Source organism: Microtus ochrogaster, unplaced genomic scaffold, assembly GCF_000317375.1.
Source record: "Microtus ochrogaster isolate Prairie Vole_2 unplaced genomic scaffold, MicOch1.0 UNK1, whole genome shotgun sequence".
Taxonomy (NCBI): Eukaryota; Metazoa; Chordata; class Mammalia; order Rodentia; family Cricetidae; genus Microtus; species Microtus ochrogaster.
In genome coordinates, this window is record NW_004949099.1 from 41,679,587 (window position 1) to 41,694,319 (window position 14,733).

At 43.6% G+C, this 14,733-nt stretch overlaps 1 protein-coding gene across 1 annotated transcript in view; it reads right to left on the reverse strand.

Annotated features, from left to right (window-relative positions):
* Positions 1-14,236, reverse strand: part of LOC101986698 (ovostatin homolog) — a 44,001-nt gene extending 29,765 nt beyond the window's left edge. Inside the window, exons 1-15 of the mRNA XM_005365294.2 lie at positions 14,172-14,236; positions 13,692-13,875; positions 12,993-13,149; positions 11,301-11,353; positions 9,988-10,008; positions 8,013-8,181; positions 7,432-7,516; positions 5,557-5,674; positions 4,901-5,012; positions 4,510-4,619; positions 4,023-4,181; positions 3,017-3,244; positions 1,782-1,836; positions 876-1,021; positions 180-329 (exon numbers count right to left, since the gene is read on the reverse strand). Coding sequence (XP_005365351.1) covers positions 180-329; positions 876-1,021; positions 1,782-1,836; positions 3,017-3,244; positions 4,023-4,181; positions 4,510-4,619; positions 4,901-5,012; positions 5,557-5,674; positions 7,432-7,516; positions 8,013-8,181; positions 9,988-10,008; positions 11,301-11,353; positions 12,993-13,149; positions 13,692-13,875; positions 14,172-14,236 — 1,812 coding nt within the window. The remainder of the gene's footprint in view (positions 1-179; positions 330-875; positions 1,022-1,781; positions 1,837-3,016; positions 3,245-4,022; positions 4,182-4,509; positions 4,620-4,900; positions 5,013-5,556; positions 5,675-7,431; positions 7,517-8,012; positions 8,182-9,987; positions 10,009-11,300; positions 11,354-12,992; positions 13,150-13,691; positions 13,876-14,171) is intronic.
* Between the last annotated feature and the right edge of the window lie 497 nt (positions 14,237-14,733).

Below are 14,733 nucleotides of genomic sequence, written 5' to 3' on the forward strand. Positions count from 1 at the left end.
GAGGGAGGGAGGGAGGAAGGGACGGAGGGAGGGAGGGAGGAAGAAAAGGGAGGGAGGAAGGGAGGAAGAGAGGTAGAGAGGAGGAAGGGAGGAGGGAGGGAAGGAGGAAGAGAAGGGAGGGAGGAAGGAAGGAAGGGAGGGAGAGAAGAAAGGGAGGAGGGAGGGGGGAGGGGGCTTACACTTTTAGGAGACAGTTCTTGTTCGGGTTTCAGCAGAAGGACACTTTTGTCCACCGCTCTCAGGGCACAGAAGGAGTCCGGGGCTGCTTGAAGACATAGATGGGTGGTGGAGCCAGGCAGGTCCTGCCCCTTTGAGAACTTCACGCTGACCTGAAGCAGAGAAAGGCAACCAATGAGGGTGGAGATAAAGACACAGGAAGAGAATTTGAATAAATCTTGTCTTTTCCAAACAAATCCTGACGGATTTCTGTACATACATTTTCCTGTCCATTCCCAGTTCCCTTTTGAAATATCTCCTTTCTCCATGCCCTAGCTCCCCATGATCAGGCATCTTCAAGATGACTAACTATTCATGATTACCGTTCTTTATCCATTTAACTAGGAGATTACTGGGTAAAGATTATGAGGGCTGTCGAGATAGCTCAGTGGGTAAGAGGGCTTGCTACCGTGGCTAACAGCTTGAGGTTGATCCCTGGAAGCCACCTGGGGAAAGGAGAGAATGAAGTCCTGCAGATTGTCCCCTGATCTTCATGCACTCACTTCATGGGCACACATACATGTGTGTATGCACGCACGCACACACATGCGCGTGTGCAAACACATGCGCGCGCGCGAACACACACACTAAGTAAAACAAATTTTAAAAAGGAAGTGGCAGGAAGCAAAATGCTGACCTGCTGCTAGAAGAAACATTACCTGGTTTTTAAAGCACTTGTCAATCTGGAGCGTGACACTATCCGCAATGATTTCCCCACTGGGGTGGAGGGTGTAGACAAAGAGGACAGCCACTGGTGCCAGATCAGCACCGATGCTGATGGGGAACGAGAAGTTTCCGTTCCAGGCTGTGGAAACAGGCAGTTCACAGACCACATGGACTGGCTCTAACTTATATGTGGGTTTGTTTGGATTAGGGAGAATTGTTTGAGGACAGAAAAGGTAAACGGGGCCTTATTTAAACGCAAATAAAAAGCAGGGACTTATACACACATGAGGATGATATTACAATAGGAATGTCTTAGACATCCATTCCGCTTCTATAAGATGCGTGATTAACTGACAGTAATGGTACCAGCTAATTTTTGTCATCTTGATACAAACTTGAATCACCTGGGAAGAGGAACCCAATTAAGGAATTGACTCCATCTGATTGCCCTGTAGGCATGCCTATAGGAGCATTTTCTTGACTAAAGATTGATGTGGGAGGGCCCAGACCACTCTGGCCTGTGCCAATCCTGGACAGGTGAACCTGGGGGGGGGTATAAGAAAGCAGGCTGGGCAAGTCAGTAAGCAGCATTCTCCCAAGGTCTCTGCTCCAATTCCTGCCTCCAGGTTCCTGCCCCAACTTCCCTCCATGATGGACGTATAGGATGGAATAAACCCTTTCCTCTCCAAGTTGCTTTTGGCCAGTGCTTATCACACAAAAAGCCAACCAGAACATTGATAGAAAGGTAGCAATCTCTTTGTTTAAACTATGCTGTATGTTACCTCAGGCTATGCTATCTCCAACCCTCCAACTGCAAGTGGAAACAAGTGCCCGCCCTAATTTGTAGACAAAAGCGTGACGATAAGGTGCGTATTTCAAAGCAAGTGCATCATATCCACCTTGACTTCTGACTTCCTTCTGTCCACTGAGGAAGATGCTTCCTCTCGCCATCACCTGAGGCAGACAAAGAAAACCCTGTGTGAGTACTGCAGCTAGCATCGTATTGTGTCATCGTGGACTGACTGACCCTGAGTGAGCAGTGTAGTGACCATTGTATCATGTCATCGTGGACTGACCTTGTGTGAGTGCCGCAGCTAGCATTGTATCGTGTCATCGTGGACTGACCTTGTGTGAGTGCTGCAGCTAGCATTGTATCGTGTCATCATGGACTGACCTTGTGTGAGTGCTGCAGCTAGCATTGTATCGTGTCATCGTGGACTGACCTTGTGTGAGCAGTGCAGTGACCATTGTATCATGTCATCGTGGACTGACCTTGTGTGAGCAGTGCAGTGACCACTGTATCATGTCATCTTGGACTGACCTTGTGTGAGTGCTGCAGCTAGCATTGTATTGTGTCATCGTGGGCTGATCTAGTGACCTGTAACAAGATAGCTTCCACTACTGAATATTAAAAGGGAACTTCATACAGGTTGGGCTGGAACAGAGAAAACACCAGAAAACTTGTGAAGCCATCCAATGCATGTAGAAGCTGGCGGCTTTGCCTGCCCACCGTCTATCCATTTACCTCTGTTTCATGCTGTGACATGGAGTCCCCATGAGGCTGACCGGGTGGCTTGACACACATGAAACTCTTTGACAGTGCCTCAAGCCTACTATTGTAGTTGGTGAGTCTAATTGATTCCTTTATCGTTTCCAGTTAGGAATATACAGTGAGAACTCCAGGGCTTAGAGAGTCTGAACAAGGTGCCCAAGGTGGACACACATGCTTAACAACTAGGAGAGAGTTGGGGTGGCGGGGGGGAGGGGGATAGAAGAAGGAGTGTCTTAATTTCTGCGTGTGTTTTCCCTCTCCAGGAAGCCTTGGTGAGAGGGAATGAGAGCAGCCTCCTTTACTGCTCAACATTTCGAACTTTCCATGTTCATTGCCCTCTCACATGCTCATAATATTGATGGGACGTATAACGGACTGACTGAGGAAGCAAGTGTTTCAGTCTCACGGGAACTCAGATTGCCGGGGATTATTTTGCAAGCTGGCTTCTGTGTCCTTAATGGAGCCAGGGCTATTCAACAGCGAAGTGGGTAGACAGAGTTCACTCAGGTAGCCAAGTCCTAAGAGATGACACCTCCTAAACCGGGTTGGGCTGAGTAGACAGATCCGCCAGCTGAGACTTACCAAATAGAAGAAGTTCACGCCTGAGTCATCCTTGTAGGCCTCAGGGTTTAGGGAGTAAAGTACTGAAATCATCTTCTCTTGATTACAGGGAAGCTGATTTGGCTCAGGAACAAGCTTCAGGAAGCTGTTGGTTTGGGAGTAAAAGCGAGAGACTGTGAAGTAGGCATCCAGATACTCAGGGTTCAACCAGCTGGGACGATGGCAGACTCCGGGTCGGACATATACGGCCTGACATGACAAAAAAAACAAAGGAAAGATGTTAGGATGATGGGCGCTTCCAGAGAGGGAACGCTTCAGAACACAAAGGCTTCTCGTCTCTTCAGAGCAGGGAGGAAGCTGACTGGTAGCTGTTACTGGGGAGTCTGGCAAGATGGCTCAGCATGTCAGGACACTTGCACCAGGCCTGACCACCCAAGCTTGACTCTGGGCACTGCTGTGGTGGAAGGAAAGAACTGACTCATAGAAAATGAGATAATAATAGCACCATTCTCTTTCCTGTATATAAAAAACAATGACCGTGGTTATAGGACTGTCTAATTGAACTAACAGTAAACTGTTATGTTTTCTCTCTCTCTCTCTCTCTCTCTCTCTCTCTCTCTCTCTCTCTCTCTCTCTCTCTCTGTGTGTGTGTGTGTGTGTATGTATGTGTATGTGTGTGTGTTTGTTGGTGGGGATGGTCAGGGGGTGGTTGACTATGTAGCCCAATCTTGCCTGCAGCTCAAGATCCTCCTGACTCAGCATCTTAGGTGCTAGAATTACGGGCATAACTACCATGCTCTGACTTTTTACTTTTAATTACAGACAGAGAACTAGATTTAAGTTCTGTATCCTTCACCTGCATGTGAACCATGACAAACAGTTTAACTGCAAACATCTGTAGATGTTTCAGAAGAGATCTCACAGCATCTCTCCCTCTGTGCACCGAATGAGCCTTCTCATGCTCCAAGCCCCTAGCACTGGGCCTCTGCGGGATTCCTCAGTCTCCATCCACCCTTGGATGTCTTACTTTCAGGCTGATCTGTGCCTCGAAGATCTCCGAAGTGTTGATGGAAAACTGAGCTTCCCCGTTCCCATCTGTGGTATAATTTCCTAGAAATTTGCCATTGAGCTCCAGTTGCAAAAGCTTGCTCACCATCGGTGTGTTATCGGGACCAGAAAATCTAAGCTGTACAAAAGCAGAAATGTTAACCCTTTTACGACATGGACTTCACACGTCTACAGGGAATCCTGAGTTCATGAGAGCGATCACTTAACAGAAATTTCAACAAATAGAAATATCCATGCCGCTAATTATGTTTACACATAAAAGAGGAGAAGCTGGCTATCATTTTATACGTTGCTTTCTTTTTGCCTAGAACTTTCCAAACGTATCAGACATAGCAATGTTACAAGTGGATTGTGAACCTAGAAAAAAGTGTCTAGGAAATTTCAAGCGATAATCTGCAAACAAAGAAAACCAAACAAGGTCCTCTTAAACATCTAGCCAAACCTACAATTCCAGAGTAAGCGATCCCTCTCCTGTAGAAAGAGTCCATGTTCTCAAAACTCACACTGCCAAGCACCGAAGTGATAAAAACAGGGTGTGTTTTACTGATCTGCACACCTGAAGAAATAACGAAACACAGCGTCAGGAAGGGATTAATCATTTGAACAAAACCCGTGAGGGCGGGGCGTACATCTCAGTGGCAGAAGCTTGCTGCCTAAGCATGTGTGAGGGCCATGGGTTCAATACTCCCATTCCCCATGAAAGCCACCTTTAAAGATGTTTCTTTACCCCTTTGAGCAGTAATTAATGATTAATACACGATGTTGCTAACTCTGTATGGGTTTTCTTTCTCAGTGGGTCACCATGCATTCCCAATTTGCTCATAAAACAGTCATTACCTGTTCCAAATTCTGTAACCAGTACATTCACATTAAATGTCATAAAAAATCCAGAGCGGTATAGTTGGAAGACTTTCGTGTTGACAGTTTGAGAAACACAGCCATCTTTCAGCTGAAAAATAAACAGAGGTTTAATGAAGAAGTCAGGGATCCAAGAGTCGCATGGAATTTTAGCACAGATGCATCCCACCCCTGTGTGCCCAGGTCTCCCCCACGAAGTCACTGAACCGATAAAGAGAGTTAAAGCAGGAAGATGAAGTGGGAGAAGACGTACATCAAGAGAAGGGACATATCTGCACTTTACAGATTCAAGGCCGTTCTCCTGGAAGTCACGTAGGCACGAAAGAGTTAAAGGATGAGAATGCAGTTAATGATATCCCGAGAGTAATAAACACCCCTGGGAGAAGCACCAGCAACAGACGGGTCAACACCCCTTAAATGAAGGATGCCAATACCTGTAACGGTCTATTATTAGAAATAGGGGAAACAGACAAGGCGTTATTTTAAACCTGTGATATCTCTGTGTTCTTCAACTCACTAAGCTCTAACCTGTGCTAGCCACACGATGACAGTGCTAGGAATCCTTTTGTAAAGGAATAAAATCACTAAGAGAAGGGAGTGGGGATGTCCCTCTGGAGCAAGCCCGGGATCTGTACCTGTGCAGTGAACTGCTCGCATATTTCATTATTATCGCTCTCACAATACCCAGAGGAGGAAAACTCTCTGCACACCCGGATCTGGGCTTTCCCCTGCACAGACTGGCCGTAGGTGTACCTAGTGGGAGAAGGTGCATCCATGATCACAGATGGGCAGTACCAGAGTGGCATGTATGTGCTTCATCAGAAATCATATACGAAGTCTTGAGACTTGAGCGATTCCATCTGAACACCTTTGCGGTTATTTTCTGCCACAGATATTAGGCAAAAATAATTTATGAAGAGGACCTGGCTGGTTTTCCAGACAGCAAACAAACAAAAAACTTAATGGGTAAAAAATTTAAATATATTTAATCTAACAGAAGTATTGGAAAGTGAGCAGATACTCTGCACGGAAGCTCAGAGAAATGTCTTTTTTTTTTTAAGATTTTATTTATTTACTTTGTATACAGTATTCTCAGTATTCGGTCTGAATGTATGCCTGCAGGCCAGAAGAGGACACCAGATCTCATTACAGATGGTTGTGAGCCACCATGGGGTTGCTGGGAATTGAACTCAGGACCTTTGGAAGAACAGGCAGTGCTCTTAACCACTGAGCCATCTCTCCGGGGACTTACACCTGACTTCTCTATATTCAGAGAAATGTCTTGATCCTTCTCTGAGAGACACAGATGGACTCCAAGATTCTTGGGGAAAGTATGAAGACCCCCTTTATGTCTTCAGCAGGTAGCCCTTTCCAGACTGCAGCTTCAATATATTGAAAAATATACAAAAATTAGTGTTTTATGCCAGCTGTTAGACCATTCAGTGCCTCTCACCAGGCGTCTGCTCATAGGATGGCATAGTTATCAAATGACAGAATGACGGTGATGCCAAACTGCCCAGGTGTAACTCTCGGCCATCAGAACACTCCCAAAGCCGAGGCTATCCTGGTACTCATGGCTTATCTTGATTTATAAAGTTGAGATGATGACAACTCCCAGCTTATGACACTGTGGGAATAATTTCTCTAGCTGCCACCCAATAAATACCAGCTGTTTTGCATTATTGTTATAAATTTGAAAAAAGATACCACAAAAAGGGTAAAGGGCATCAGAAATGTTTTCCCCATATAGGGATAAATGTTCCTAAGAGCAGATAGGGTGATGTTAGGGAACTCAAATAAATTCAAGCTAAATTATAAACATCCTTATTTCTACAAACTTTTGATAACTCACTTCCTTCCCTCCCTCCCTCCTTCCCTCCCTCCCTCCCTCCTTCCCTCCCTTCCTCCCTTTCTAAAAACCCTCAATGAAGGTAAAGATTCAGTGAAGCCAGGACTTTCACACCAGTGGCTGGAGTTAGGTGAGCAACTTGACATTTATAACTAAAAGAATATTATACATTTTGACTAGGCAATTACCTTTAGTGAACTCTTTCTTAAGCAAACAATCTTCAGTTCTAAATTAGATTATTACAGCTTTTCAGAAGACATCTACTACCAATGCATAAATTACTAGAAAACACAGTGCAATAGGTTACGTGTTACATCATAGAACAATAATTAGGCAAAACTGCTATTTGCATATGAAGATGCTTACAGGGCAAGGAGTTGGAAGAGACAGAAAGACTAGCAAAATACGGAGATGTGTGTCTTTAAAATATTAGATGAAACGGAAAGAAAAGAATAAATATAACTAGGGAAAAATTTCACAAAGTATTAGAGGAAAATCAGCTATGATGTGCTAGCAATTGGTAGAACACACTGAAGTCTTCTTTATATTTATCAAGCATTCACAATTTTCTAAAATAATTTTAATGTAAGTATGTAGATGGCATTTTATAATTAGACTTAATTTACCCTGTGGGAATGGATTAGTCTGAGGAAACACTTACTTGGCACATGCAACCACTTGAAATTGATGGTCCACAATCGTTATTGTCTCAGGTGCCCTGACCTCAACTTCAAATCTGGGCAGTACTGAAAACAAAGGAACACGCTTCAGCTGAGAATCCCTAGAGAGAAGAGCTTCTGCAATTAGAGCTGTGTCCCTGCATGTTGTTTTCCTCCACGAGCCCTGAGGTGCACCCGGGTCTGTGCTGGTGCCTCGTTAAAGAGCAACTCTTCCGTAGTTCGCTTGTTTTGATTTTTTGCTGTTGGCGGCTTGTTTATTTTTATCTATTATTTTTGTCTAGCCTCGAAAATTCACTCTTTTTTATGTTTTAACTGTTAGATCTTTTTTAGGAGAGCATCTGAATCTCAGAAAAATAAGGTATTTCTTCGGTGAGGGGAGGGGTGGGCAAGGATCAGAGGAAGGTGTGGGCCGGGAGCGAGGCAAAGGGAGGACTGGGGAGGCCACAGAAAAGCAGACAGCAGAGGCCTAGCCTGGCTCCAGCTGCTTTTCCCAGGGTCTAGAAAGTTTTGCTGTGTTGCTTCGAACTCGTCAGCAGGAGAATCACAACCAGTACTTGCTTACCATCCCGATTAACAGTGAACTGGTGCACCACTGTCGTTCCCGATAGTTTTCTTACGGCAATTGTGTAATCCCCAAACATGGGCTCTGGAGTCAGATGGAATGCCAGCTGGGTGATGTTTCTGAAAGTGGTTACGTTTTTCCACTGGAAAATCACATTGTTTTCGGGATCCTCGAGAACGGTGAATAAAGAAGGATGATCAGAGGTTTTGTGTGAAAATTACGTTTTCCTTACCGTGAGTGTTCTCCATAGTTATTGGAAACAAAGGGTGAACTACTGTAATGTTTGACTAAGGACCTCAAGTCCCTACTCCAACATATTCAAATTCAATTGATGTTTCTTTCTCTTAAAACTAAAATACATATGAAAAATCATTTATAACTGACACCTTTGACTTTTATCTTTCCAAAGTAATATAGTTAAAAAAAATAGAAATTCAGGATACTTAGTCCAGAATAGTAATCCCCAAAGCAGAGTGAACTCATAGCCAATAAGTATATAAAGGGACACCGATCATAGCAAACATTTAAAATGATTAAAATGATCATCACAGGGGCTGGAGAGATGGCTCAGTGGTTAAAAGCACTGGTTGCACACCTAGGTTCTATTCCCGGCACCTTCCCAGTGGTTCATAACCATCTGTGACTCCAGTTCCAGGGGATTTGACCCCATTTTCTGGCCTCTGCAGGTACTGCATGCATGTGGTGCCAATAGACATAGGCAAAATACCCAGGTATAATAAGCAACACATTATTAATTACTAACTTTATTAACCCTCAGTTTTAATTAGTTTGATTAAAGTGTTATTTTTAATTAATTAAGAATAAAATTAAAAACGATTTTGACACAGATTTCCACCTGGTCTCTGCCTAAATTGGCCATGGATTATCCAACAATAACAATGTGGAATTTCTGTAATAATAAAAATCAGGGACAGTTATCCGAAAGCAACCTTCTTTATTTGCTTTCAGCACGTGGCCACACACACGTTTACTTCCATAACTATTTTATACTTCCCGGCTCTGATTGAAGCAGTCATGTTTAAAAGACTTCTTTAAAGAGACCTCATTGAACAGATTGTGTAAGGAAGCAAACTGCCACTGTTTCAAAGGTTTTAAAGATTTGTTTTCCTCTACTTTCAAGTTTGGAGTATTCGATATCCTAGACCATGAGAGCCCACGCTGGCTTAGATGTGAGTGGGTGTCACAGAGCAGAGTGAACTATTTCCAAAAGAACAAGGCATCGTGTGCATCGAGGCTAAAACACCACGCTTGGTGAACGCCACTGTACTGCTCTGGGTGCCCACACCGACACCGTGTGACTTGTGACTGGTGAATGTCTCCTCATTGAAGCCAACGTTAAGCAAGCTTTGTGTTCCTCTCAGCAGAACACAGCAGGTGTGAAAGCAAACTGTTGACTGGCTCACCTGGAATTCATGTCACTTTAAGTCACCCATACAAAGAGCTCATCACATCCAGCTATTAGACAGGCCAGTTGGAAGTCTGTGCGTGTGTGAGTTTGCCCATAACTGTGGATTAGGAGCCTAGACCCCGACCTCCAGGGTTAGCTCATGATGGAGCACATGCCGCGTGCAGAGAAAATGAATATAGGGACTGATCACTATTTACGAGCAAGCTGAGAGACCCAGCTAATTACATGGCAAGTGCAAGACATCTAATAAAAAAAAATCAACGAAATATGTTTAGTCACCGATGATGATGAGATTTAGAATTAGACAGAGGGGAAAATAAACAAGTTTCTGTCTTTAAATTCCCGCCACAATACTCTTGGGGATGCATGGACAAGAAAACATTGTTCCTAGGCACCTTCAGAGTTTTCAAACTTGTATCTTAAGCCTACTTTCTAACCATTTGTTTCAATCGTCTTAAATTTTAGTTATATAAAATGGAAAAACTGGAAGCATGCCACTCCGAATCTGAATGTTTTAAAACCGGAAATGGAAAGTAGATGTCTTACCTGAACGGCGATTGAAGGGTACTGAAGGAAAAAACACAGAATGGCATTTTAGTGAGACATTCTTTTGCCAAATAGCATTGCTCCCAAGGGTTTCTCTGTGTAGCTTTGGAGACTGTCCTGGCTCTTGCTCTTGTAGACCAGGCTGGCCTCGAACTCACAGAGATCCACCTGTCTTTGCCTCCCAAGTGCTGGAATTAAAGGTGTGTGCCACTGATGTGGGAATGATTTCTTATTAATAAAGAAACTGCCTAGGCCCATTTCATAGGCCAACCCTTAGTTAGGCGGAGAAAACAGAACAGGATGCTGGGAGAAAGAAGTTGAGTCAGTGAGTCGCCATGGTTCTCCCACGCCAGACAGACGCAGGTTAAGATCATTCCTGGTAAGCCAGCTTGTGGACTACATAGAATAATAGAAATGGGTTAGATTAATATGTAAGAGCTAGCCAATAAGAGGCTGGAACTATTGGGGCCAGGCAGTGTTTTAAAGAATACAGTTTCCGTGTAATTATTTTGGGACATAAGCTAAACTAGCCTTGCAGGCGGCTGGGTGCTGGGGACGCAGCCCCGCCGCTCATATTTCAACATGCCACCACTGTCCGGCCCAAGGTTTATTTTTTAATTAATTCTTTTAGTGAGTGTATAAAACAATGGGCTTTGTTATGATATTTTCACACATATTGCATCATGCTTGGGTTCACTTCATATCACCCTCTCCTGTCTGCCCCACCTCCCCCTTTGCTTGTGTGTGTATAAATAGCTAAGTCTAAATCCAACATATGACAGAAATCATGGTATTTTCTCTTTCTCTCTCTCACTACCCTCTCTGTCCCTTCTCCCTTTAGAACTTTTTCTCTACCTTCATGGTATTCCTTTTATTTTCATGTTCCATGTGTGTGTGCATGTGTGTTCATGTGTGTGTGCACATGTATGTGTTTGTGTGTTTGGGTATAATTATACGCAAGAAAGAAAACATGATATTTATCTTTTGAGTCTGGCTAATTTAACCTAACACAATGAACTCTAGTTCTATTAATTTTTGTGCAAACGGCATAATTCTATTCTTTATGGCTGAATAAAACTCAGTCATGTACACACACCATGTACACTTTATGCATCCATCTGCTGATGGACACCAAGGCCAGTTCCACACCTTGGCTATTGTGAATAGTGTAAGAATAAGCATGGATGTACAGGTATCTGAAGTATACTGACTTACATTCCCGAAAGGTGCTTTGTATAGCAATGGATTTGATTACTGGATTTAAGTTCCATTGTACCATTAGGAAATTGTCCCGTTAGGAATTGTGGACTCACCAAGTCATCGACAGGTTTGAGCCAGGCGTTCAATGTCACAATGCGAAAGTGAACTGAAAGAACGGGGACAGGGTCACAAAGTGTTTCTCTTGTGATTCCCACCTTACAGCTATGACTGTTAATATATACATAGTTAATTGCTTTCCCATATCCCCTCCCCCTCGCTCTCATTTGACCTTTGAGGTTAGGAGTTCATTGGGGAAAATCTCTCACTGTATTTATCGTCCCTTTGTTAATGATTCCTGTTGTTCCCAGTGCTGACACCAGCTACCATTAAAAATGTTTACCCTGTTGGCCATGAGTTGAAAGATTGGGGCATCTTGAACCAGAATTAGTGACAGATTATTCATAGAAGCACAACTGTGAAACATTTATTTTCCTTAAAAATGATGCCAGCAAAATTAAGTTATTTTAGCAGAACTACAAAGGAAAGACGTTGGATCTTTGTGCCACTCATTCTAATATTTTAGTAGGAGCAGTAAAGGGGATATCAGAAAACAAGAGTCTCTCCTTAAGAATTATCTTTGCGGCCGGGTGGTGGTGGCGGCGCACGCCTTTAATCCCAGCACTCGGGAGGCAGAGGCAGGCGGATCTCTGTGAGTTCGAGACCAGCCTGGTCTACAAGAGCTAGTTCCAGGACAGGCTCCAAAACCACAGAGAAACCCTGTCTCGAAAAACCAAAAAAAAAAAAAAAAAAAAAAAGAATTATTTTTGCTATATTATATGTGAAAATGTCATAATGGAATCCACAGTCTTTTGTGATGACTTAAAATTAATTATAGAAGAAAAATGAAAAGAAGCCCACATAAGCTGGCCATTCAGAGCACAGCGGAGACTCCTTGGAGGACTCCCCTGCCCCCGACTCCACCACGTCAGTCAGAGCACAGCAGAGAGTGGCTGTAGGAAACCACCCCTGACACTGTCACATCGGCAGCTTCCTCAACTGCCAGAAGTAAATGTCTGTTGTTTAAGCCAGATTAAAGCCTATTTTCAGCTCCTTAAAAAAACATAGAAATGTGTACTATTAATCAGGACAGGTGGTTTCATCTCAAAACCATTAATTTTACAAATGAAGAAATTAAATCTCGAAGATCAGAATTTACTTGTTCAAAGTCACTCATTGATTAACAGAGCCGAGATTCAAAGCGAGTTGTTTTGACTTTAGCCTGGTGTTCTGTCTGCCACAATTTGCTTGGGACAATAGTGCACAAAGCAGAAAGGCTCCATCTGATTTCCATGTGTTATCACAATGAAAATAAAAATACAACAATAGAATCCCTCAACGTTGCCGGTGAGATCTTTGTTGTGATTGGCACTGTTTGTACAATGACTCTCGTTTCTTCCTTGAAAGTCATAAGAAACTTTCATTATCTCTAATCCAAGTATGAAATAATTGGCTTGAGAAAGAGAATTAATGAGGTTGCCAAACAGACATGTTATGGATCAGCGGTTTAGATCAAACAATTACACGTTGCGTTCTATGCTGGAAACCACTGCACCATGGAGCTGTGTCAGGGGGATTTGTACACACACAGTGGAAGGACGAGACAGGGTCTTATGGGCATCAGCTCCCGATCTAAGGATGCCATCTCCTAACTGTAGGAATGATGTAATGCAGCCATCAATGACAAGAAAGACCAGCTTTCCTAAGTTCTACATGTCAGTTTGGAGACTGTGTTTACAGTGAATTACCAGTGTCTCCAGGTTTGTAGATGGGCGTATCTGTCTGCACAAAAGTTGCGTTTTCCTCAGCAGCGATGGCCACCACTCTCCTTTCAGAGATTTTCAGAGTGTTTCCCTGAGCAAGTAAGGTCACAAAGGCCAACTGCTCCGAGGATGTCTGAGACACCTGTTTATGTAGAAGAGCAGAGAGGGGAAGATCGCATGTCTTAATTTAGATGCTCAGACAGGTAAAGCCTTGCAAACCCCTCACTGCTTGACAAAAGACTCCCTGATCACCTGTTGAAATTGCTCAACTCAGTATAAGGGTCTTCTCTCTTTCCCTGTCTCTCTCTGTCTATCTGTCTCTCTCTATCTTTTAATAAATCCAGGTCCCTATTTTCTTGTTGTCTATTTTCTTTTTGTGTTGTTCTGAACCAAATCCTTCCACCTTGAGCCTACATTTTCCTTTTAGACTCCATGACACACATTCACTCTCTAAAATAGCAATTGCCCCATCATTTCCTATGATAGGAAATCACCAACGACAGCAGCAATATAGGATATGCATTAAAATTTTTCCTTTTGTTTTTTGCTTCTCTTGAAGTTTACGCCACCCCCACCCCCTGCCCGGGGCCAGATTTTGCAAGTCACTCCAAATCAAGATTAGTTACTGAAAAGCAGCTTTACGAGAAGAGGTTCCTATCCCCACTTGGGCTCCCGCTGCGTCACCTGGAAACTGGTGCAAGCGTAGAAGTTCCCAGCCTCCACAGACTGGTCAAAGATAGTAGTATTGGATCCATCGTATTCCAGGATGACGCTCAAGGACACAGACTCGTTGAGGTTTAAAAAATGAAGACAGGCCTTTTCTGGGGAAAAGTGCTGTACCACCGAAGAAACCCACAGGATGTATCGCCTGCGCAAAGAGAACGCCAGCACTCTGTTAGCAGGTCTAGAGACCCTCCCCAAACAGCAAACTTGAGTTATGGAAGGATTTCCCAAACTGCACATCTTTCTAGGCAGGACTATGATAAACTGGATGCTCTTAAGGGCATCCATTCTCCTGATATTTTCTCAATACTTAGAGGGCGAACCCTCACTCACTGGCTGAAGTTGAAAGAGAACAATGAACCAACCAGATTTTAACATGGAATCCATTTAATCGGATGGCACTGCCAATATTTTGATCCAGAGAGTTTAGAATTCCCTTACGGTTCTGAAGTCACGGCATGAGTGAGAGAGAGCAGAAGAGAAGTGAACAAAATGGCAGGCGTCATTTTGTCCCAGCGCTTGACGGTTAACTTCGGAAGAAGCACCCTCTCCTCCTCTCACCAGAAGTCAGCTACCTAGGTGCGTCTCTTTCTTTCCTTCCCTTTGTGTCAGCCTTGCCGTTGCTTTTATAGTCACACAGAATAGAAGATCAATTACGTTTTGGAGCAAGGATCATGAGACTGAGCCCTTTACATTGCCTCTCCTGTTACCTCGCCAGGGGGTATCGGTTTATGTGTAACTTCCTGTTAAAGTTCGCTGGGCGTTGGCCTGCTTGGAGTCGGCAGTGCAAGCTGGGCAAGAAGAAGACAAAAAACAAAAATTCGCTGCTTGGGTATTTTTTGGTAGTGATGCAAATCTGATTAATCTTTGGCTATAGAAAGTTCTCTGATTCACCTCAACTGGTAGTAAATCTAAGGATTTCATTCTAGCAGTCTTGCTTTGTTCTCAGGAGCTGGGAATACCACACACAGCGTCAACAAACAAACAAACAAACAAAAGAACC